The sequence below is a fragment of the Poecilia reticulata genome, chromosome 6, assembly GCF_904066995.2.
Source record: "Poecilia reticulata chromosome 6, P_reticulata-male-v2, whole genome shotgun sequence".
In the NCBI taxonomy this organism is placed as follows: Eukaryota; Metazoa; Chordata; class Actinopteri; order Cyprinodontiformes; family Poeciliidae; genus Poecilia; species Poecilia reticulata.
Genome location: NC_088835.1, coordinates 28,127,865 through 28,150,114, shown reverse-complemented (window position 1 = coordinate 28,150,114; position 22,250 = coordinate 28,127,865). Strand labels below are relative to the sequence as shown.

The window sequence follows — 22,250 nt, the reverse complement described above, 5'->3', positions numbered from 1 at the left end:
TAAATAATCTGGGCAAACTTAATTTAATTTGCATCAACACGCCCAAAGTTCTGCAACACAACAAATGAGGAATCAGAAATGAATGTCCAGGCAGGTCTGTGTTGTGGTTATTTTCTGAAATGTTCGACCATTTAACTCCCACAAATAGACAATAAAATCCCTGCGTCACACGTGTGTGTGAACGCCTGGCAGAAATGCAGAGTTTTACGACTGGAGGGAGATCATATACTAACTTTCTGAGTAGTTTATCAGTGATTATCAGCATAGATAGTTCCCACCAACGCTACCCTGACCTAATATATAATCCATTCATTCCTCAAGGGTGACAGCTCCTTATGGAGGAGCAGAGGGGGAGCTTAACTGCTGACAGACACTTCTGTTTTTCATTCCTGCATGAACCAGACTAACCAGACAAGAGCAGGTTTGTTCAGCCGTCTGCAGCAAAGCAGTGATTGAGCTTGAAGCTGTGCTGTAATCTGGATTAGCAGATCGGAGTACCATGGGGAAAAGATGCAAAGTCAGCTGGCTGCGTGTTCTCTGCGTCGTCTTGGCCGTGGTTTCTGTGGCAACCCTCGTCACGTTGTGGACTATCGCCATCACAGGAAGGGAAAGAGATGACGTCACAGCGGCTTGGGACAGGTACGACATGACAGACACTCACACCACAGGATGTTTTGACGAAAGACGCAGAGGTGCTGGAGATCAAGATTCACACCACAAAGCAGCATGAGAGTTTCTCTTCTTTCAAGGAAACTTCAGCTGGGCATCAAAAAACATGTCAGCTGACTCGTATTTGATTTTGTGCAGATTCAGAAAAATGCATCTGAATTACAATAATAAAAAGGAGAATGCTTCCTTTTTGCACAAATCAGATTTATAACAGAAATACATCCAGGAAGCAGAGCTGAAGGTCTGAGAATTGCACTGCAAAGGAAGTCATTCAAAAATCTGGAGTTTTACCAACAAAAACAAAATGAAAACTTTAATCTAATCTGCACTTAGGTTGCAACTCTACCATCACACTAAATATCGTTTTGCTTCATTTTTTATGCCTCTCTCTTCAGGGATCGTCTTCCTGGAGATTTAGTCCCTGAGTTTTACAACATCACTCTGAGGCCTCGACTCAAACCCAACCCAAACTCTAACCTCTACATTTTCACTGGTGAGTAAAAGTTGCAATGTGAGCCGAATCCCAGGCGTGGGTGGGGGGCTCTGAATGCCGGCTCCTGGAGTCATAATCTGGCTCTAGGAGCATGAAATGCCTCAGACGTCTGCCAGGTACCAGGCTAGCTTGGGTCAATTATCTATTTTGCTATCATGCCATCAAGCATAAGGCCATATCCGTCAGACACTTGGGTAAAGAAAGAGGGAGAATGGTCACCTGATCACCACCTGGTGATGAGTTAAAGTAGATGGAGTAAGTCCTGACCAGCGATGTAGGTCGAAAGGAGAAACCTCAGACAGGCAGGTCCTGACACTTAATATCCTAGCTTTATGTAAGTATGTGCTGCTGAAAGAAGTCACACGTTTAAAACAAGATTGTTTTCACTGACTCACAGTCCATCTTAACCCGTGTGCGTGCGAGGACTGAGGCAACTGATACAGTGATATGGGTGTGGGGTCAGCTGGACCCCATTTGTAGGGTTAAATAACCTAGAGTGTAGATAGCCTTATCAGAGCTGCAGTTAGACATTTCCATAATCCTACAGTCATGCACCAACTAATTGACAAATTGTCCCTTGATTAGATTCAACAGGTGATCAGCAGATCAAATACAAAAAATGTTTGGATGTTGTCTTATCTATTGTGTTGGTAAGTTCAGTTTAAACGTTGTTGGCCTTGCATGTCTCCATTTTTTCAGGTTGGTCCACCGTTCAGTTTGAATGTCTGGAAGCAACAGATCTGATTCTGATTCACTCCAACAAGCTGAACTATACAAAGATGGAAGATGAACATTTTGTCACGCTAACCTCTGAAGGTATAGAAAACTTTCATAAAAAACATGTTTCTCTCAATGAGCTCAATTCAGTTTATCCATAACAGGCTGATTTACTACGATAAATGTCATCTCAAGGCACTTTAAAAGAAAAACAATCAAATAGCGAAATCCCAATACAAGCGTGTGCACCATCCACGAAGGCTGGGGCTTTCAATTCCCAAACACTTCCTGTCTGAATTCTGCAAAATAAAAGCCACTACTGCTACAAAATCCTTTTGTCTAAATCTAAATACTGGAAATTAAAAAAAATCATTAGTTTTGTTGTAATGGCTGGGTTTCAATCTGATTGAAATGCTGTTGTAGGAACTTCAGTGCAAAGCTCAAACAAATGTCTGGTGACACATTGGATCTTGCTGGAGCAAATTTCTCACATAGAGATGTTTATTGCCCTAACGGTGGTTCTTCCAGTTATCGGCTCATTACTTTAAAGATATTTCACAGCTTTTTTTTCACCCTAAATGTCTTTTCCAGAAGGTGCATCTGTCCCCAAAATCAAGTCAACTTGGTTTCAGCCTCAAAAGCAGTACCTGGTCATCCAGTTGAGGAGTAAATTAACTCCAAGACATAAGTACCAGCTGTTTACCCAGTTCACAGGAGAGCTTGCTGATGATCTGGCTGGATTTTACCGAAGCGAATATAAAGAAGATGGAGTCACAAAGTAAGTTTTTCTACCCTGTTCTAGTATCTTTGTTAGACTTTTTAAACAGTTGAAACTCTTCACAGGATTGTTGCAACCTCCCAGATGCATCCCACTAATGCCAGAAAAACGTTTCCTTGTTTTGATGAGCCGGCCATGAAAGCAGTTTTCCACATGACCCTCATCCACCCAACAGGAACCGTTGCCCTGTCCAACGGCATGGAAATGGGTAAGGAAGACTATAACTGCACAAACTTGCAGCTTTAGACCTAAAATGGCTCTCAAAGGACAAAAATATTGTCATGGGTTTGACTAGAAAGAGTACATCTGTCCATTGGTTTACAAAAGCCCGTCTGGAGCAAACCAAGTATAAAGCTATATTTAAGCAATTTCTAAATCTTAAATGTCCTTCTTTAAGTAACTTTCTGTCTTTATAAGCTAGATGTAGCTCAGAAACCCACGCCAGAAAATCCCAAAAAGGAGAAAATGTGATAATCAGGAACTTGAGAGCAAAAATTAATATTCGATTCAGGACCAATCCATAAAAAACTAGAAAGCATCTGCCCTTCCTTTTTATTGACCCTTGAGAATTTATTTATTGTTGCTAGTCAGTCAGCTTTTACAACAATAAATTAAGTACTTTACTAAATCACAGAGTGAAAAAACCCTGTTTATTTTAGACAACAAGTGCAACCTGCTGAGTTCTGCATCTGCTGCAAGATGTCCGACCAGTTGAAACAACGGAGAGTTTTCAGGAAGAATCCACCTCAGACCAACTCAGTTGGCTCATCTTGACGATGCAGATCTATCTGGAGCAGATCCCAATGTCAACCCTCCCATCCTATTGAAGAATCTCTTATGTCTCTAGTAACTAAGACCATATGTGAGGGTTGCAATATAGATCAACTAGTCCAAGAAGTTGTAGCTTAGCTTCTCGATCATCAAAGCAGTATCCCAATTACTGTAGATCTGTCGAAACAAGCATATCCATCTCCTGCTACATCACTCTCCTAAGGCCCATGGTTGTGGAGAGTTTGGTCTAAAGCTTTGATTGTTGAGGCTCAGTGGGGCTCAGCCCATAAAAGCAACAAGAAGTCCCCTCTAGATGGGACCATCAATCTATCACGAATATTCAAATCTGAATTTTCTGTTTAGTATTATGATTGTAATGATGCAGTTGGATATATGCTCCGGTTTGTGCAAACTACTACAAAACATCTTTTCTTTTATATTTAATTGCAACATCATTACAATGTATGCACCCACTTTTAAACTTTAACTGCTTGCACTGTTTAGATCACGCAACCATCACCGCTGACGGAGAAACGTGGCTGCAGACAAAGTTTGAAGCCACCAAAAAGATGTCCACCTACCTGCTGGCCATCATCGTGTCCGACTACGCTTACCTGAACACAACCCAAGGAAACATTCAGGTTTGACATCCTATTCTGTCATCTCATATAGTCCTATCTTTAGGAGAATCAGGGAATCAAATGAATCATTGGTTTCACGCTGCTTGGTTTAGCTTTACCAGTCTTCATTCTGTTATGTTTGCAGTTTTTCCTGATCGTTCACTGAAAATTTGCTTTTGTGTCTTCAGATTCGAATCTGGGCTCGCAAAAAGGCCATCGAGGAGGGACAGGGGGACTACGCTCTCAACGTAACTGGACCCATACTGGACTTTTTCCAGTCCTACTATAACATCTCGTATCCCCTGAGAAAGTCAGGTGAGTGTTCTTCACGGTGAAGCTCAGAAAACTCATGCCTTAAACACAGACAAATCCCAAAGGTTGTCCTGAATCCTTCAACTCTGATTCACAGACCAAATCGCTCTGCCAGACTTTTATTTTGGGGCGATGGAAAACTGGGGACTGGTCACATATAGAGAAACCAACCTCCTCTATGATCCCGTGACCTCTTCTATCAGCAATAAAGAAACCACAGTCACCATCATTGCTCATGAACTGGCACACATGGTAACGTTTTTCCATTTTAAACTGAAAACTTCATGGATTAGTGGGCCAACAAACTTTCCCCTGGTGTGCTGCAGTGGTTTGGTAACCTGGTGACACTGCGTTGGTGGAATGAGGTTTGGCTGAATGAAGGCTTTGCTTCATACGTATCCTACCTGGGAGCCGACTATGCAGAACCGGACTGGAATGTGGTAAGGAGCCAGCAAGGGGTTCAGGACATGCAGTGATGTGAAAATATTTTTCAATTTTTGTCTTGAAGGTAGATAATGACAGTATAAGTGAATACAAAGATATGTTTTCAAATGATTTAATTCACTAAGGGGAAAAAATAACTATCCAAACCTCCTTAACAGAAGACCAGAAACCAAAGTAAGTGCCTGAATATCACCTGAGCTGTAAAATTAATTTAAACAGAACCTTTCTGGCAGCTAAACTGTCTGAAAAAGCAACACATTACCTAAAACAAAATCCAAAAATGGTAGAAAAACTAAGTAATTGGCAACTATTATTGGAGAAGGTGGCATAAAACCATTTCTAAGGCTTTGATACCACTTTGGTTCATACTAGTGAACCAAAGTGAGAGTCACAAACCACAATTGGAGAAAACTGGAGAAAACATAAAGCACTACTGAACTTTCCCAGGAGACACAAAATCAGTCTAAAGACACTGATAATTAAACCAGAAAGTCACAAAATCACTCAGAATAATGTCTAAAGCTTGCCTCAATTAAGGTCAGAGTTCTAGAGTTAGCAATAAGAATGAGAGGCTGCACGGGAGAGTTAGGCCACAACCAGCAGAAGAACACAAAGGCCCAAATCACATTTACAAAAACATTTGGGGAAAATACTTTTAAGACTGAAGAGATAAAAGTGAACCTTTTTGGAAGGTGTGGGCCATCTGATCTAGAACTAACACAGCATTTCAGAAACGGACCAATCAAAAACACTGATGGGTTCTGGGCTGTTTTGCTTCCTAAAGGCCTGGACGACTTTCTATAACTGAATCATTAATTCTGCTCTCCACCAGAAAATCCTGCAGAACATCCAGCCATTGGTGCTGGAACTTTCACCAGATCACACCTTGGTTCTGTAGCAGAATAATGATCCAAAGTACAGTAACAATGTTGCCTCTGAATGATTAAAAAAAAGAGGTTTTAGAGTGGTCTAGTTAAAGTCTGGACTTAAATCCAATACAGATAGTGTATTATGACAATAACCACACAATTTATACTCATAAGCATTCTAATTGGCTGAAGAAAACCATTTCTGCCAAGCAGAAAGGTCCAAATTCCTCTGGCGATGTTGATGTCAGTTGTTGTTGCTAAGGTAGGCATTTCTATTTATTATATTTTGAAGGCAATTTCTTTTTCACATTGATCCAGGTTGTTTTCCCTTAATTAATAAAATTCTAATTTGAAAACTGCTCTTTGCATTTACTCCGGTTATCTCTATCCAACTGCTACATTAAGTGACTTTATGTCCATCCATTTGATTCAGAAAGACTTGATCGTATTGGACGACGTGCAGAAAGTCTTTGCAGTCGACGCCTTGGTATCTTCTCATCCTTTGACTTCTAAGGAAGACAGTATCAACCTGCCAGGACAGATCATGGAGCAGTTTGACACCATCTCCTACAGCAAGGTACAGCCAAGCTATCCAGCAAACGGTAACATGGCAGTTTGAGTCCGCTCTAACACAATTAACTCCTTAACTAGTTAATTAAACCTTACAAGCTAAAAACCCTAACCTGTAAAATTTAGACATTTTTCTTGACTTTTTCCTGACAGTCAAAGTTCATTTGATTAGCACATTTCACCAACACTGCAGTTTTTAGTGCTTTACAATGTGCAAATATTTAAAAAAAAAATCCTAAACACATCATGTGTCAACAGTTGTGAAAACTAAAAACAGACATTTAGCATTTTGTCAAGTGCGACTGTTAAAATCATCAATACATTTCAAATACGTTGGTCAACATTTCATTTATGTTTCAAAACCAACTCTGACCAGGTGGGGCTTGAGTCTTGATTTAAAGGAAATCAGTGTTTCAGCTGTTTTGCAGTTTTCTGGAAGTTTGTTCTGGATTTGAGGTACATAAACTGAATGCTGCTTCTCTGCGTTTGGTTCTGGTTCTTTAAATTCAGCGGGTCTAAAAAGGCATTTAGTTTCTTGGTTTATAATCTTTATTCTTTTTAGTTAAAATCCACCCCTTTTTATTTTTCAGGATGCAACATATTCCTAAAAACATGTTTAATTGAGGTGTTTTTTATGTTTAGGTTCCCTCTCCCTACACTTAACGCCATTCTGACATAAGGCCACTAAGAGTTCCAGTAATGTGATTTTGAACCATCTGCATTCCTGGTCCCAAAAGTCAAAAACTCTACTACCATTCAGTCCGTTTGCATCTTAAATTTCACAGCATCTATGTCTATCTATCTATGTGTATATATATATATATATATATATATATATATATATATATATATATATATATATATATATATATATATATATATATATATATATATATATATATATATATATATTATATATATATATATATATATATATATATATATATATATATATATATATATATATATAGCTGACTGTATAGCTCAATAGGTAAGTCACCAGTCTTCCACCCGGGAGACCCGGGTTCGAGGCCAGGCTGGGGGCTGGGGCAAAAAGTTACAACGGTGACATTGAGCTGTCAGTGTGGGTCCTTAGGCAAGACCCTTGGAGCTATATAGCCTACCTCATACCATGAGAGACACAAATAAGCATGACATGCCGGCTCAGACGTCGCCCGGTCAAACAAGGTCTGCGTCAGGTGCTGGGGACCAGAGCACCCTGATGAAAAGTGGGCTACTGGAACAAGACGGAAATGGGCGAGAGATGAAAACATGGATCTGTTGGAATGCTACTACTCAAGTAATCCTAGTCAGAGGGGCTACATGCAAAGACTGTGGGAGGAATGGTTAGCTCGACATCCCCAGTCAACACTAACTGCCAAACAACTAGTAGCTCAGTGTTCCAACATCCGCAAACGGCAACTGCTGTCACAACTGGAGATTGACGAGGTACGACACAAGTGCTACGGGAAGGAGCCAGGATGCCAGGTCAGAAGGGAGTCAACTACAACTCCCCGCCCAGAGACTGGGTATGTAGCCCCAGTAATGAACCAACCATCTGAGCTGAACGAGGCAGCAACTGACCTGAGAGAGAGAATCATGGCCCGAATGAACACCAGACGACCCCGACGCCAATTACAACGGCTGAGTGAAGTACCATCAGAAAGTCTCATTGAAGATGTGAATTCGGCATTGAGAACGATCCCTACCAACACCATAACAGAAACCAATGAGCTGATATACAACTCAGCATCAGTGATCCTTGAGATGCTTGGTTATAAGAGCAACCATGAGACCCAATACCCACCATGGAAAAGACGGTTAGAGGCTAAGATCAAGATAACAAGGAGGGAAGTGAGTCAACTGTCAGAGCTCCAAAGGGGTGCAATGAAAAGATCAGTACCCAAGAAGTACAGCCAGATGCCCATACCTGAAGCACTCGAAACTGCCAAACAAAGGCTCCAAGCCTTGGCCAGCCGCCTAAAGAGATACACGAGAGAGAATGAAGCCAGGAGGATTAACCGGCTCTTCGCCACCCAACCAGCTAAAGTGTACTCTCAATGGCAGGGTAATAACAACAGAGCAGACCCACCCAGGCTGGAGACTGAACAATACTGGAAAGGCATATGGGAAAGGGAGGCGTCCCACAACAGCAATGCACAGTGGCTAACCTCTCTACGAGAGGACCACAGCAACCTCCCTGAACAAGCCCCGGTAACCATCACTGTGGCAGATGTCCAAGACAGAGTCTCGGGTATGAAAAACTGGACAGCACCAGGACCTGACATGATCCATGCCTACTGGCTTAAGAAACTCACTGCCCTCCATGAGCGACTGGCAGCTCAACTGAACCAGCTGCTACAAAATGGGACTCACCCTGAATGGTTAACTGAAGGGCGCACAATCCTGATACAGAAGGAACCCTCGAAGGGTTCAGTCCCATCCAACTATCGGCCAATAACCTGTCTCTCTACAACATGGAAGCTCATGTCAGGCATCATAGCGGCTAAGATAAGCGGACACATGGATACATACATGAGCAAGGCACAGAAGGGCATAGGCATAAATAGCAGAGGAGCCAAACACCAACTCCTTGTAGACCACACAGTCGCCCGAGACTGCAAAACCCGACACACCAACCTGTGTACCGCTTGGATTGATTACAAGAAAGCCTATGACTCAATGCCACACACTTGGATCATTGAATGCTTAGAGATGTACAACATCAATAGGACTCTAAGAGCCTTCATTGCAAACTCGATGGGGCTGTGGAAAACCACCCTTGAAGCCAACTGCAAACCACTTGCACAAGTGTCCATCAAATGTGGCATATACCAAGGAGATGCTCTGTCCCCACTGCTGTTCTGCATAGGCCTGAACCCTCTCAGCCAAATCATCAACAAGACTGGCTACGGATACCGACTCAAGAATGGGGCCACGATCAGTCACCTCCTCTACATGGATGACATCAAGCTGTACGCCAAGAGCGAGCGAGACATCGACTCACTGATCCACACCACCAGGATCTACAGCACTGACATTGGGATGTCATTCGGACTAGAGAAGTGTGGTCGGATGGTTACAAAGAGAGGGAAGGTCGCCCACACAGAAGGGGTCTCACTCCCAGAAGGAACAATAGCAGACATAGAGCACAGCTACAAGTACCTGGGAATACCACAAGCAAATGGCAACCTCGATGAGGTCACAAGGAAAGGAGCCACAGCCAAATACCTCCAACGAATAAGGCAAGTCCTGAGAAGCCAGCTCAATGGCAAGAACAAGATCCGTGCAATAAACAGCTATGCCTTACCAGTAATCAGATACCCTGCCGGAATAATTAGCTGGCCAATGGAAGAGATGAAGGCCACGGATGTTAAGACTAGGAAGCTACTAACCATGCATGGAGGGTTCCACCCCAAATCCAGCACCCTGAGACTGTACACGAGCCGTAAGGAAGGAGGCAGAGGACTAGTGAGTGTGAGAGCCACTGTCCAGGATGAAACATCCAAGATCCATAAATACATCAAGGACAAAGCCTCAACGGATGATGTGCTCAGCGAATGTCTCAGGCAATGGGGAACAGAAGACAAGGTGCTGGAAGTACCATCATGGGAGGACAAGCCCCTACATGGGATGTACCACCGACAAATAACTGAGGTGGCTGATGTCAGGAAAACCTACCAATGGCTGGAGAAAGCTGGACTCAAGGACAGCACAGAGGCTCTCATCCTGGCCGCCCAGGAACAGGCCCTAAACACCAGAGCAATAGAGGCTCAGATCTACCACACCAGAGAAGACCCAAGGTGTAGGTTGTGCAAGGAGGCCCCTGAGACAGTCCAGCACATAATAGCAGGGTGCAAGATGCTGGCAGGGAAAGCATACATGGAACGACATAACCAAGTGGCGGGCATAGTGTACAGGAACATCTGTGCAGAATATGGACTGGAAGCCCCGAGATCAAAGTGGGGAACACCCCCAAAAGTGGTGGAGAATGACCGAGCTAAGATCCTGTGGGACTTCCAGATCCAGACAGACAAGATGGTAATGGCGAACCAACCGGACATTGTGGTGGTGGATAAAGAACAGAGGAAAGCCGTTGTGGTGGATGTAGCAATACCAAGTGACTACAACATCAGGAAAAAGGAGCATGAGAAATTGGAGAAGTACCAGGGCCTCAGGGAGGAACTGGAAAAGACCTGGAAGGTGAAGACCACAGTGGTGCCTGTGGTCATCGGGGCCCTCGGGGCAGTCACCCCCAAACTGGAGCAGTGGCTCAAACAGATCCCAGGAACAACATCAGACATCTCAGTCCAGAAATGTGCAGTTCTAGGCACAGCCAAGATACTGCGCAGAACCCTCAAGCTCCCAGGCCTCTGGTAGAGGACCCGAGCTCAGAGGATGAAACAGACCACCCGCGGAGGGTGAGAAGGGAATTTTTTTTTTATATATATATATATATATATATATATATATATTTAATCTTCAAGGTTCTGAGCCTCCACTGTCAGTTTCATCCTTTCTCTGGAGAAGCAAAGCACCATCACCGTGGCACCTTATCCAAATTCTTCCTTTATTGTCCAACAAGCCGAATTATGTAAACATGCTATTTTGAATTCATTGGTGAACATTTTCTTAAGTGCAACTTCTAAACACAGTAAGGTAAACTTTAGTCTTTAGCTGGTATAGGTGACCTGGTTCCTTTTCTCCGTTTGTGTCTCAGGGAGCCGCGGTGTTGAGGATGCTGTCCGACTTCCTGTCAGAGTCGGTCTTCAAACAAGGACTCAGCGTATGAGTTTGTTCTTTCCACACAAAAACAGTAGATTAGTTCATCTTATTGTGGTTTAAACTATTTGACCAAAAGCAACTTTTTTCCCCTTTTGTCCACAGAGTTACCTCAGACATTTTTCCTATGGTAACACAATTGGAAGTGACTTGTGGAAACATCTGCAAATGGTGAGATGAGGGCTTCTGACTTCAATGCCTTTTCCTTTTCTTGTGACTATTCTGGTTTCTTCGCATTAGTTGGATAAATACATGACATTTACCATTCAGATATCTTCTATTTACTGATGGAAAGCATTAACATCCTTCTTTTAGACGTAGTTTGTGAATCTATTCACAGTAACTTGATTTCTGCAGGCAGTACAAGACAACAATGTGTCTCTTCCTCATCAAATTGACGCCATCATGAACCGCTGGGTGCGTCAGATGGGCTTCCCAGTGGTTACCATAGATACAAGCACAGGACTTGTTTCCCAGAATCACTTCCTGCTGGATCCAGAATCGAATGTCACTGTGGAATCGCCATACAAGTACGCAACCATGAAACAATTTAAAACACAACTTCTGGCAAAGCTGATTTCTGATCAATCAAGATACATGAGCTTGTTTAAAGTAAATCATTTATTAATGTTGATGAAAAAGTACTACTTCCACTGGCAGATTATTTCACATATATCATGGGAAAAATGTCTATTAGTAAAATAATCTCCCAGTTGAACTTGTACTTTTTCATCAATATAAAGAAATTATTTACTAAAACCAAGCTCCTATATCTTGCAAAAAAAATACTTGTAAGTTAGTTTTGTCTTATTGCCACTAAGATATTTGCAGTAGAAACTAGACCAAAAACACTTGGTAAGATTTTGTGTTTTTGCAGTGTACCATCTTCAGACAGTGTTGATTCTGTCTTTTTGCCAGTAGTTGTGCATCCGCAACACTTTTCCCACTGCAGCTCTGCAGACTGAGCTCTAACAGCTTTGGGTTTTTCAGGTACGAGTGGATGATCCCTGTGCGCTGGATGAAAGACGGAGACGTCCACACAGACACTTGGTGGCTCTTGGAAAAGGAAGGTGTGCAATTAAAGTGTATTAAATGTGCAGAAAGCTTAAGCTGAATATAACGAAATGTTTTCAAAATGTGTTTGTCAGATCTGAATGTGGACCTGAGGACTGGGCCTTCCTGGGTTTTGGCTAACATCAATGTGACGGGGTATTATCGGGTGAACTACGACCTGGGGAACTGGGAGCGGCTCTTTTCTCAGCTCAGTACAGACCACCAGGTAACCAAACACACTTTACCTGATGGAGCTAGCAGAACATCTGCCAGCTGATAGATTTACCTTGTATTCTCCAGAAGTATTTCAACCTCTGCAGACTGACTTTGTAACCCAATTTAGGTGATCCCACTGATCAACAGAGCTCAGCTGGTGGACGACGCATTCAACCTGGCTAGGTAGGACCAGTCAAGTCAGTTGTATTTATTTTAGTGCAAATTACAAATACTTGCTAAAGATCAGGGAACAAGTCTTGTGTCAATTTACCTTAATATTTAGCAGATAATTTTACAAAAAAAAATTTTTTTGTGAACAGAAACATGTAAATGGTACCTTTGTAGTCCGAAAATCTTAAAGTCATATCTTGTCATATCTTGACTGATAATAATGAAAAAGTACTAGTTCCACAAACTGATGTAAAAATGTTTGTTTTAGTCACATAAATTATCATGCTCAGCAGCAAACAATAAGCCTAACTACAGCTCAGAGTAGGTCATTGATATGTTAATGCAGTACCCATGTAGCCTGATGTAAAAACACTTTGGCTAGACAATGTCAAAAATTCAGAAGTTTTAATTATTGTTATCAAACAATAATTAAGGTCAAAAAATCTCACAAATGCAATCAACTAATTTAAAGTTAAAACTCAGTTTCACACAAATACAAAGTTGCTAGCTAATAGGAGCTAATTTCCTATTAGCAGCTCTGCAAATCTTTTTTGATAAACATTACTTTACCAAGTGGCAAGCTAACATACCTTTATCTTGGCTCTTTTTCCTCTTTTCCTTTTCATTTCTCGGTCCCTGAAGGATAAGTCCTTTTTTGCGAGTTTGTTTTGCTAACTTGTCTTCCTCCGTTGCTTTGGAGGTTCGGAAGCGCATATTACCGGTGAAGCGTAACCTAACGCACTCACCAGGGGAAACACGTTCCCACCCTCATCTATGGTCATGAGCTTTGGGTCATGACCGAAAGAACGAGATCACGGATACAAGCGGCCGAAATGAGTTTCCTCCGCAGGGTGGCTGGGCTCTCCCTTAGAGATAGGGTGAGAAGCTCGGTCATCCGGGAGGGACTCAGAGTAGAGCCGCTGCTCCTCCACGTCGAGAGGAGCCAGTTGAGGCTCGGGCATCTGGTAAGGATGCCTCCTGGACGCCTCCCTGGCAGTGGCGTAAAAAGTGGGTATGCAGGGTATGCAACGCATAGGGGCGCAGCACCAGAGGGGGCGGCGCCGATGATTGTTTTCCCATACACTTCGGCGCGTGTAACGCTCCTTCACCTCGCGCACATAACGAGGTAAATGTAGCGAGTTTTACCCTTCACGTATCGTCGCCTGGGGGGGGGGGGGTAGAGCGTCGCTCCTTCACCCTGACGATCCTTCCCTCGGGGGGTTGGGTGGTGGGGGGCGCCGATCTATGTTTTCGCATCCACCTGAATAATGTGTAGTTGCGCCACTGCTCCCTGGTGAGGTGTTCCGGGCACGTCCCACCGGGAGGAGGCCTCGGGGAAGACCCAGGACACGCTGGAGGGACTATGTCTCTCGGCTGGCCTGGGAACGCCTTGGGGTTCCTGGAGGAGCTGGAAGAAGTGGCTGGGGAGGGAAGTCTGGGCCTCCCTTCTGAAGCTGCTGCCCCCGCGACCCGACCCCGTATATATATATATATATATATATATATATATTTTTTTTTTTTTTTTAATCACAATTTTATAATGAAACTGTTTTTGTTAATATTATATGATAACATAGAAATCAATACAAAAAAAATCAGTTCCACTTAAGCCCTGATTAAATGAATTGAATGTGACTGCTTAATAATTGTGGGAGGTTTCAACATCCATGTTGACAAGCCTAAAGACCGAGAGGCAGAAAAGCTGTGTGATATTCATGATCATTCTGGTCTAATTCAGCATGTTGACCAAGCAACACAAATCATCTCCAGTTTGGATGCATTGTACGTCTGTCCTCTGCAGAGCTCAGCTGCTCTCTACCAGTCTGGCTCTCAGGACGACTTCCTACCTGATCAAGGAAACCGAGTACATGCCCTGGCAGTCTACACTCAACAACCTGAACTACTTCCACCTCATGCTGGACCAAACCGAAGTCTATGAGCCCATGCAGGTGAAGACTTCTCAGACGTTAGCCGTTTGTATGCTATGAGCATTTAAACAGGTAAACCTCAATCTTCTCCTGTTTCTGTGATTCATCAGGAATACTTCAAGAAACAGGTGACTCCACTCTTCCTGTACTTCAGGAATATAACGTCAAACTGGACCAAAGTTCCAGAGAAGCACACTGACCAGTGAGTCAAATTAAATTACGAGAATAAAGTGCTAATATTACAAGAATAAAATCATAATATCATGAGAATAAAGTTGTATGAGAATAAATTCAAAATATGATAACTCTATTCTTTTTCTTATTTTCTTTCTTATGAAAGAAAGAGTAGTTCTGTCATAAAAACAGAACTACTCTTTAAATTCCACAAATCCGCATCTTTATGGGTTATAGCGCCCCCTTTGGCCACACATGGCAGCTTTGTGTCAGTGTTGCTGCTTCGTGTGCAGAACGTCTTGCTTTAACACGTTTTGTCTCCCCCTGCAGGTACAATCAGGTAAATGCAGTCAGCACAGCCTGCAGAACCGGACTACCGGAGTGCCAGAACCTGGTCCGCATGTGGTTCCGGCAGTGGATGGACGAACCTGAACGCAACCCGTGGGTCTGATTAATGCAACATTCCATCATGTTTATTTCAATGTGTGTGAAAACAAGAGCTGAAGAAAAACCTACAGAGACACAAGGGAGGGTAAAAATAATCAATATGTTATTTCAACTTATGTTATGGTAAAGTATTTCCCAGAGTGATGCTTAATACTGATTAACGTTAAATTATGTCTTTAACTTATAATTGATCAAATATACACCAGTAACACTAAATACAGTTCATCAGGACAGTAAAGTGTGTAAAAAAACCGCATTAAATGTTTACTAAGCCGAGATATTTTATTAAAGTTTATGGCAATAACTTCCTCTGCTGCAAATAGAATGCTACACCTGGAGCGACATATGGATGAAATATTTACCTAAAAGCATAAAAAAATATTAAAAAATATGCAGGAAAAAATAAATAAAACTGAGGTTTTTAAAAATGCCATTAATTAATTATTAGAAATGTAGCATCACTGCAAATGAGCTTCGTCAGAGCGGGTCCAAGATCGCATGAAACTCGAAGTGAAATCTTTTCATTCAGACTGCAGACGCTTTTAAAACTAGCCGATAAGTTTACGAATTAGTTCCACATATGAAAGAGGCACAAATGGGATTTTGTTTAGGATGAAAAGATCGGAATGCTGTGAAAAAGTCAGAAATGACCAGTCCTGTCACAATAACAAACTTTGCCGGACAATAAATTGTCCCAGAATGTATTGCGATAAACAATAATATTGCTGCTTTGAGAACACTTTCAAGTTTTGGCATAATAATAATGAAAGAACCCATTCTCAAAAATGAATAAACTTTAAATTCTAATGAACACTTAACACTGAAACTGGAGGACATTTTAAATATCCAAAATAAATAAACAAAACGAACCAAAATAACAAATTAAATTAATTATTAAGTCAAAATTGCCCTTCAAGAAAAGAGAGCTTGTTGAGACAGACTTTTATCATCCAGTTTTTGGTAGAAAGACAGAAAAGAGAAAAACAATAAATAACACAAACTGAAATTATTAAACTTGTTTTAATTTATAACACGATTAATTGATTTAATGATTATTGTGACAAGCCTACATATGGGGAAAAAATAAATTGGGCTTGGTTCCCATTTAACGTAGCCTTCGGTTGCTCATACCTTGTTCCGTCTCTGGTGTTTTGTAATTTTTGTCTTTTTCTATTTAAAATGGCGTCTTTTGTTGCTGTTTTTGTTTTGCTCCTATGGAGCAAAATCAATCAATCAAGTTTATTTATATGGCATATTTCAGCAACAAGGAGTTCAAAGTGCTTTATATTATAAAAGTCACAAGTTCCATCGTTACACATCAAAATGTTGGTCAATGTTTCATTTACTGTCATTCAAAATCAGCTCTAACCAGGTGGCGGGTTTTTGGTCTGGATTTAAAGGAACTTAGTGTTTCAGCTGTTTTGCAGTTTTCTGGAAGTTTGTTCCAGATTGTGGTGTGTAAAAAAAGGAAAAAAAAGTGTAATCTGAGTACAGTACCATGTGGAACTCCATCTTTTTGATGAACAGGTGAAGCTAATCTGCAGCTCTGCATTCTTTCCTTCAGCATCCACCCGAACCTTCGCTCGGCGGTTTACTGCAGCGCCGTGGCGGCCGGCGGCGAGGCTGAGTGGAACTTCACCTGGTCGCAGTTTCAGGACGCTACGGTGGCCAGCGAGGCCCATAAACTCATGCTGGCCCTGGCCTGCAGCAACGACATGCAGCTGCTGGAGAGGTGAGCCTGGCCTTCACTGACCCTGCCTGGTGGTCCAGGCCTCCGATGGTCCAGCAGCTCGAACCAAACGGAAACCAGTCTGGTGTCCAAACTGGCAACTTTAAGCTGGACCATAAAATTCATTAAATTAAAAAAAATATTAGAATAGAATAAAATTAACATTGTAAAAAAATAAAAGATTTATAATATTACTGCATAAATACAGATTTTACCATGCAGGAAAACATGTGATATGGTTGAAATAGTTTGTGTGTTAAGGTATTATCTCATGTCTTTTCAAGATGTTTGCAAGTTGTTGAAGCAGGTGATTTGAATTGTACGTTTAATTTAATTTTGTTTGTGTTTTCAGAAATACCTTTATGTCTTTTTATGAATATTTGTAAAGGATCCTTATAGTAATGAATCTCAGGAAGAATAGTCTCTACTGCAAAAGAGACAAATGTAGATCCTTAAATGAACAAATAAACATTATTTATACCATAGTCAATGTTATGGCTATTAATAAAAACTCCAAATTCAACCATCTAGATGTTTATATCTGTTAACTGTAGGTAATCTGGTGAGGATCCGAGATACAATTTCACCTGTGAAAAACAGATGATCCAAATCCTCGGTCACTTTTTCACAGAACACAAACTCATCCACTTCAAACTGACCTGCAGGTATCTGGAGTTCACGTTAGACCCGGCAAAGATCCGGAAACAGGACGCCACCGCCGTCATCACCGCCGTAGCCAATAACAGAGCGGGACAAAATCTCACCTGGCAGTTTGTCACAAAGAACTGGGATTACATGTTCACAGAGTGAGTGTCAAACTCCGCCTGTAGTTTTAACCACTCAGTTTTAACCACTCAGTTTAAACGGTGTGTTGATTTTTAACGATGTATTTATTGGTTTATTTATTGTTCACCTGTTGATGTATTTAAGTTTTTGATCGACAAGTTTTGTGTTTTTAACCATTCTGCCTTTTGTCAGAGTGTTTCTTCTGCTTACAAACCTCCCACTGACGTCACTTTAGTAATCCGTTTGTTTGCAGCTGTGAGATTTTAAATCTTTTGTGGGTTTTGCCAGGTATGGTGTGGGCTCTTTCTCCTTTGCTTCTCTGATCAGCGGCGTCACAGCGAGGTTCTCCACACCTGAGGAGCTGCAACAGGTATGTGATTTAGATTTCACTAAAAAATACAGCGGATTGAGCTGATCTGCAGCCAAAGCTGCAGGCTGACCTTGTAGGTGATTAATTACTGCATGTGTTTTATCAAAAGAAAGATAGAGATGGTTGTTTTGTTGTCTGGAAAACTTTGAATTTGACTAGATGGATTGGCTGGAATTGGCTCAAATGTTTTCATGTCCAACAATGCAAAAGAGCCTCTAGAAAATGTGCTGCAAATATCAGAAGTTGGTATTTCTGGGGTTTGTTTGATGAAGATGTGCAACATGTACATATAATAATAATAATAGTGGTTTTTATTTCGAAGCGCCTTTCAGAGTACTTCTGTACAGATCAAACAGGAAATGAAGAAACGGTACACATTAAAAATCGCGCAAAATTTTGAGTGTTGTGTGATAATTGGATTTTTGTTTGTCACTGATTGATTCCTAACGAGTTTGGCGCCCAACGTGGGGCACCCACAGCCCTTAAGGGTGCATTCACACCAGCCCCGTTTACTCTGCTTTAATCAAACTCTAGTCTGTTTGTCTGGAGAGTCTGTTACGTTTGGGGAGTTATGAATACACAAACAAACTCTAGTCCACCTGAAAACCCAGGTCTCGGTTCAGTTGATGTGAATTCTACTTCAGTTTGAATGCATATGTGATTAACCTCTCTAAAAGCAGGAAGCAAACTACATGGCATTCTGGGTAAATACAGCTAAAACAACGTACAACGTACAAGCTAGCAGGAGAAATGGTTTGTGGCCTTTCACCAAAGACAAAAGAGAAATCCTCCAATCTGACGCTACTCCATTTTGGTTTACATTTCATGAAGAAGGAAGCTGCGCTCACCGTCTTTCTCTGAGGTTTGGTGTTGATTCTCTCAGTGGTTCTTGGCGATGGGGGAACAGATTTTTCAAAAGGTTTTGATTGAATGTGAAAGCCAACCTCAGCAACTGAAAATGTTTGATTGTGTGTGAAAACTCCCCAAAAATCTCATATTCTACCATAATCTGAACTTGAGTCTGACCTGTGTTTAAACCTGAGGTCCTGTGATTCCTTTGATAGTTGCTGGATTTTGAGGAGGAGCACAAAGATGCAGGATTCGGTTCTGCGGCGCTCGCAGTGGATCAGGCCGTGGAGCGGACCGAGGCCAACATCAAGTGGGTGCAGAGGAACAAACAGGAGGTCCTGCAGTGGTTCAGCAGCCAGACTGGAAACCAGCAGAGCTAACTGGGCGCTGTGAGTCTGGAAGGAGGTGGTGATGATGAAGAGCAGCCTGAAGGTGAACATGTGTTGATCAGAATCACAAAGAAAGAATAAATGTCCTCAGTAAACAAAAGGGAGGCTTAACAAATAACAATTTCTCTCGAAACCAAGGCAAAAGGGAAAGCCAGTCATTGTGTAGTATAAATTCTTGTAAATACAGTAAATTGAATCTGGTTGTTTTGAAGTGTTTCAGCACTGTGTTAATGATCTGGATTTAACTGAATTGAATTGGAGTCTATTATTCTGTTTTACAGTGGCATCAGAAAAGCAACACATGGAAATAAATGTTGAAAACCAATTAAATATTAATTATTATGAAGTTTTTCACTGATTAGGTAACTGTACTTGTATTATTAGAGTTGATATAAATTATAAAATAAAGATAACTTTGTTTTCTTTCTGAAGGCACAAATCCATCCATGTAAAGACATCGGGTACAGTTCAAGCACTGACACCCTAATGAATGTTTTCAGCTTGCTACACTACAAAAAACTAAACAATTTATTTATTACTACAATAATAAGCCATTTTCCCATAAGTGAAATAATCTACCAGTAGAACTAGATCTTTTTCATCAATATTAAGGAATTACAGACTTAAACAAGCTCCCATATCTTGCTGAATAATAACTTAAAAGTAAAATTTTGTCTTATTTCAAGTGAACTAAGATATTTTCACTAGAAACTGGACACAAATACCTGGTAAGATTTTGGGGTTTTGCAGTGCAGCTGCATTTCCACTGACACTTTGAAAATAAATTCTCTAAATGGAAAAACGAAATTAAAAAAATCTTTTTCTAGATTGAGGTGTTTGTTTTTTACTATATCAAAATTGGTTTATGTCCAAAACTGTGACAGAAACACTTTTTTTGCATCACGCGAGTCACATGATCAACAACCAATTACTTTTGAAAAACCACGAAGAAGAAAACAGGAAGTAGTTGGGCATGTTTTTAATGACTAATCGAGTGAACGAAATTATTCACGTGTGATTTTAATCGCATTTCTTACTTAATGTAAACACCGAAATTGCGAAACTGTGTTTGTTCACAATAGCGGGATATTGACGACGTTTTACGTAGCTTTTCATTGAACTAAACCATTTTCTGAATCAAGAACAACAAAAATAAGAGATCCGGGTTGTGGTTTGGTGTCCCAGTGCTCATCTCTCCTTTTTATTGAGTAAAAACACAGTTCAGATTCAGACCACGTTACACTTACACATTATGGTGAAAACGCAGAGCCAAGAGAAAACACCAGACAGACATGCAGCCACCTACACAACCAGAACCAGAACCGAACAAGATAAATAAAACAACAAACGTGTGCCACCGAGTCAACCCCCCAAAAAGACACAAAAAACAACAGGCCGGTGGGAAACTTTGATTTAAAAAAAAAAAAGAAAAATATGTCTCAGTCCTGGATGTGATTGTCTATTTTGTCCACTAGATGGCACTGTAACCACATTCAGAGCGATTCCATTTTGAGTGGAAATGTGAGGAAAAAACCCAAAGATGGCGGCAACGCACGTCAGTGAAAATCAGAAGAAAAAACAAGATGGTGAAAACAAAATAAAGTCTGAGCACACAGAAACTGTTAAAGTTACACACAGACAGGTTTGTCTTTCTGAGAAGATCCAGCAGTCAGGACGGAGGTTCTCATGCAGGACACGGGACAGGAAGACACACACAGCTGGAGTCTGGCACGGAAAAACAGCTGTTTGATCAGAAGCTCCGGTTAGTTTCATGGGATGAGAGTTATAATCCATCTGTAAGATGCAGCAGCTGCAATTTGATATCAACACTTTGAAATTAACCTTATAATTTGAGAAAAATCACTAAAACTCCAATTAAATACGATTAAATCCAGCTGGTTGGTACCAGCTGGTTCTGGAATAAAAGATCTGGAATCACTCCTACTGGAAGATGTTTTACTTTTAGTTACCAACTATTTATTCTGGTTTTCAAAACATAATCAGTACCTGAGATTTATCTCAGATAATTTCTAGAAAACCGTGGACATTTCTGAGCTCCAAAAGTGAAAGAAAAAAAATCGACTTTTGAAACTCAGAAATTTCCAAGTTTTCTAGAAAAATTTTGAGATTATTTTAAATAATTTAGCATTTTTTTCTAGTACATTTTTGATTTTTCAAGCTCAAATATTTCCAAGTTTTTCTCTAGAAAATTTCTGAAATTAATTTCCAAAATTTATGGAGTAATTTACAGTTACTCTGTTGGCAGATTTCAGAGTAAATTAGATTTTAGAAACTGCTGCTTTTGAACTTCAGGGGTTGAAAACTTAAGCATCTTTCACAGCACCAACATACAAACAGGAAGTTTGTGAAACTGCTGGAAGGCGAAGTTCCTCCTCATGCATGGAGCTGCTGCTGACAGACAGGAAGTAGAGGATGGATCGAGTCATGATCAGTCATCAGTAGCTCCACCGCCGGGTGATGGACTGAGCTGAAAACAAAAAACTCCTCCTTCCTCCACTCTGTAAAGATGGATGTGGTTCACATGAAGAAACGAGCGCTTGGTGTTGGACCTGAACAGCTGAGGTGTTTCTGTTCTCGCCTTCTGCAGAGAGCAACATGAAGTCCGACAGCTTCCGACGTGAAGCGGATTCGCCTCTCCTGCCTCCGGACGCCGCGGCGGAAATCACTGCAGGATTTTCTGCCTCGTGTCGGGCAGCTTGAGGGCCACCAGGCCGCCGCACACCAGGGCGGCGAAGGACAGGAGGATGGGGATGGCTTTGGTGATCCCCACGAAGCTGGCGAAGATGGAGCTGCCGAGGATGGCGGCCAGCTTACAGAGCGCGTTCAGCACGCCGAACGCTGTCGCCCTGCGACAGAAACACAACGGGGTCGATACGAGCTGCTGCAGGACCAAGTCTGATGGTCAGCAGGACTCGTAGGCCCCGTTCACATGGAAACAAGAGTTGTTTTGTAAACGATTAAGAAGAAATGTGCGTCTACAAGACAGAAAATGGTGCAGTAAATCTGCCGGGCCAATCGGTGGCGCTGTAGCACTGTAGCCAGAGAACGACACCAAAAACACTGAACTGCAGTCAGAGTTGGGTAGTAACTAG

General features: G+C 41.5%; 2 protein-coding genes across 6 annotated transcripts in view; one reads left to right on the top strand and one right to left on the bottom strand.

Annotated features, from left to right (window-relative positions):
• The first annotated feature begins 404 nt into the window (after positions 1 to 404).
• On the top strand, positions 405 to 20,430 carry LOC103466769 (aminopeptidase N-like). The gene is made up of 23 exons (XM_008412586.3): positions 405 to 639; positions 1,065 to 1,162; positions 1,862 to 1,978; positions 2,471 to 2,657; positions 2,723 to 2,865; positions 3,933 to 4,069; positions 4,237 to 4,363; positions 4,458 to 4,612; positions 4,687 to 4,800; positions 6,107 to 6,250; positions 10,964 to 11,029; positions 11,131 to 11,196; positions 11,383 to 11,555; positions 12,016 to 12,095; positions 12,174 to 12,304; positions 12,422 to 12,477; positions 14,267 to 14,414; positions 14,504 to 14,595; positions 14,898 to 15,008; positions 16,579 to 16,746; positions 17,409 to 17,549; positions 17,818 to 17,899; positions 18,964 to 20,430. The coding sequence occupies exons 1-23, from the start codon at positions 500 to 502 to the stop codon at positions 19,126 to 19,128; spliced, it is 2,841 nt and encodes a 946-aa protein (XP_008410808.2). The 5' UTR covers positions 405 to 499; the 3' UTR covers positions 19,129 to 20,430.
• The window catches only part of LOC103466770 (synaptic vesicle glycoprotein 2B-like), a 32,807-nt gene continuing 30,860 nt past the window's right edge, over positions 20,304 to 22,250 (bottom strand). For all 5 annotated transcript variants that reach the window (XM_081608322.1, XM_081608321.1, XM_017305415.2 and 2 more), the window contains one exon: positions 20,304 to 22,004. In XM_081608322.1, coding sequence (XP_081464448.1) covers positions 21,821 to 22,004 — 184 coding nt within the window. In that variant the 3' untranslated portion in view covers positions 20,304 to 21,820. The remainder of the gene's footprint in view (positions 22,005 to 22,250) is intronic.

What these genes read in the sequence shown, in the direction of transcription:
- LOC103466769 (XM_008412586.3), top strand. Translation starts at nt 500, where the DNA reads ATGGGGAAAAGATGCAAAGTCAGCTGGCTGCGTGTTCTCTGCGTCGTC. An exon ending in GTCCAACGGCATGGAAATGG is followed by an intron (nt 2,866 to 3,932) that starts GTAAGGAAGACT and finishes TGCACTGTTTAG; the next exon opens with ATCACGCAACCATCACCGCT. An exon ending in GTATCCCCTGAGAAAGTCAG is followed by an intron (nt 4,364 to 4,457) that starts GTGAGTGTTCTT and finishes TCTGATTCACAG; the next exon opens with ACCAAATCGCTCTGCCAGAC.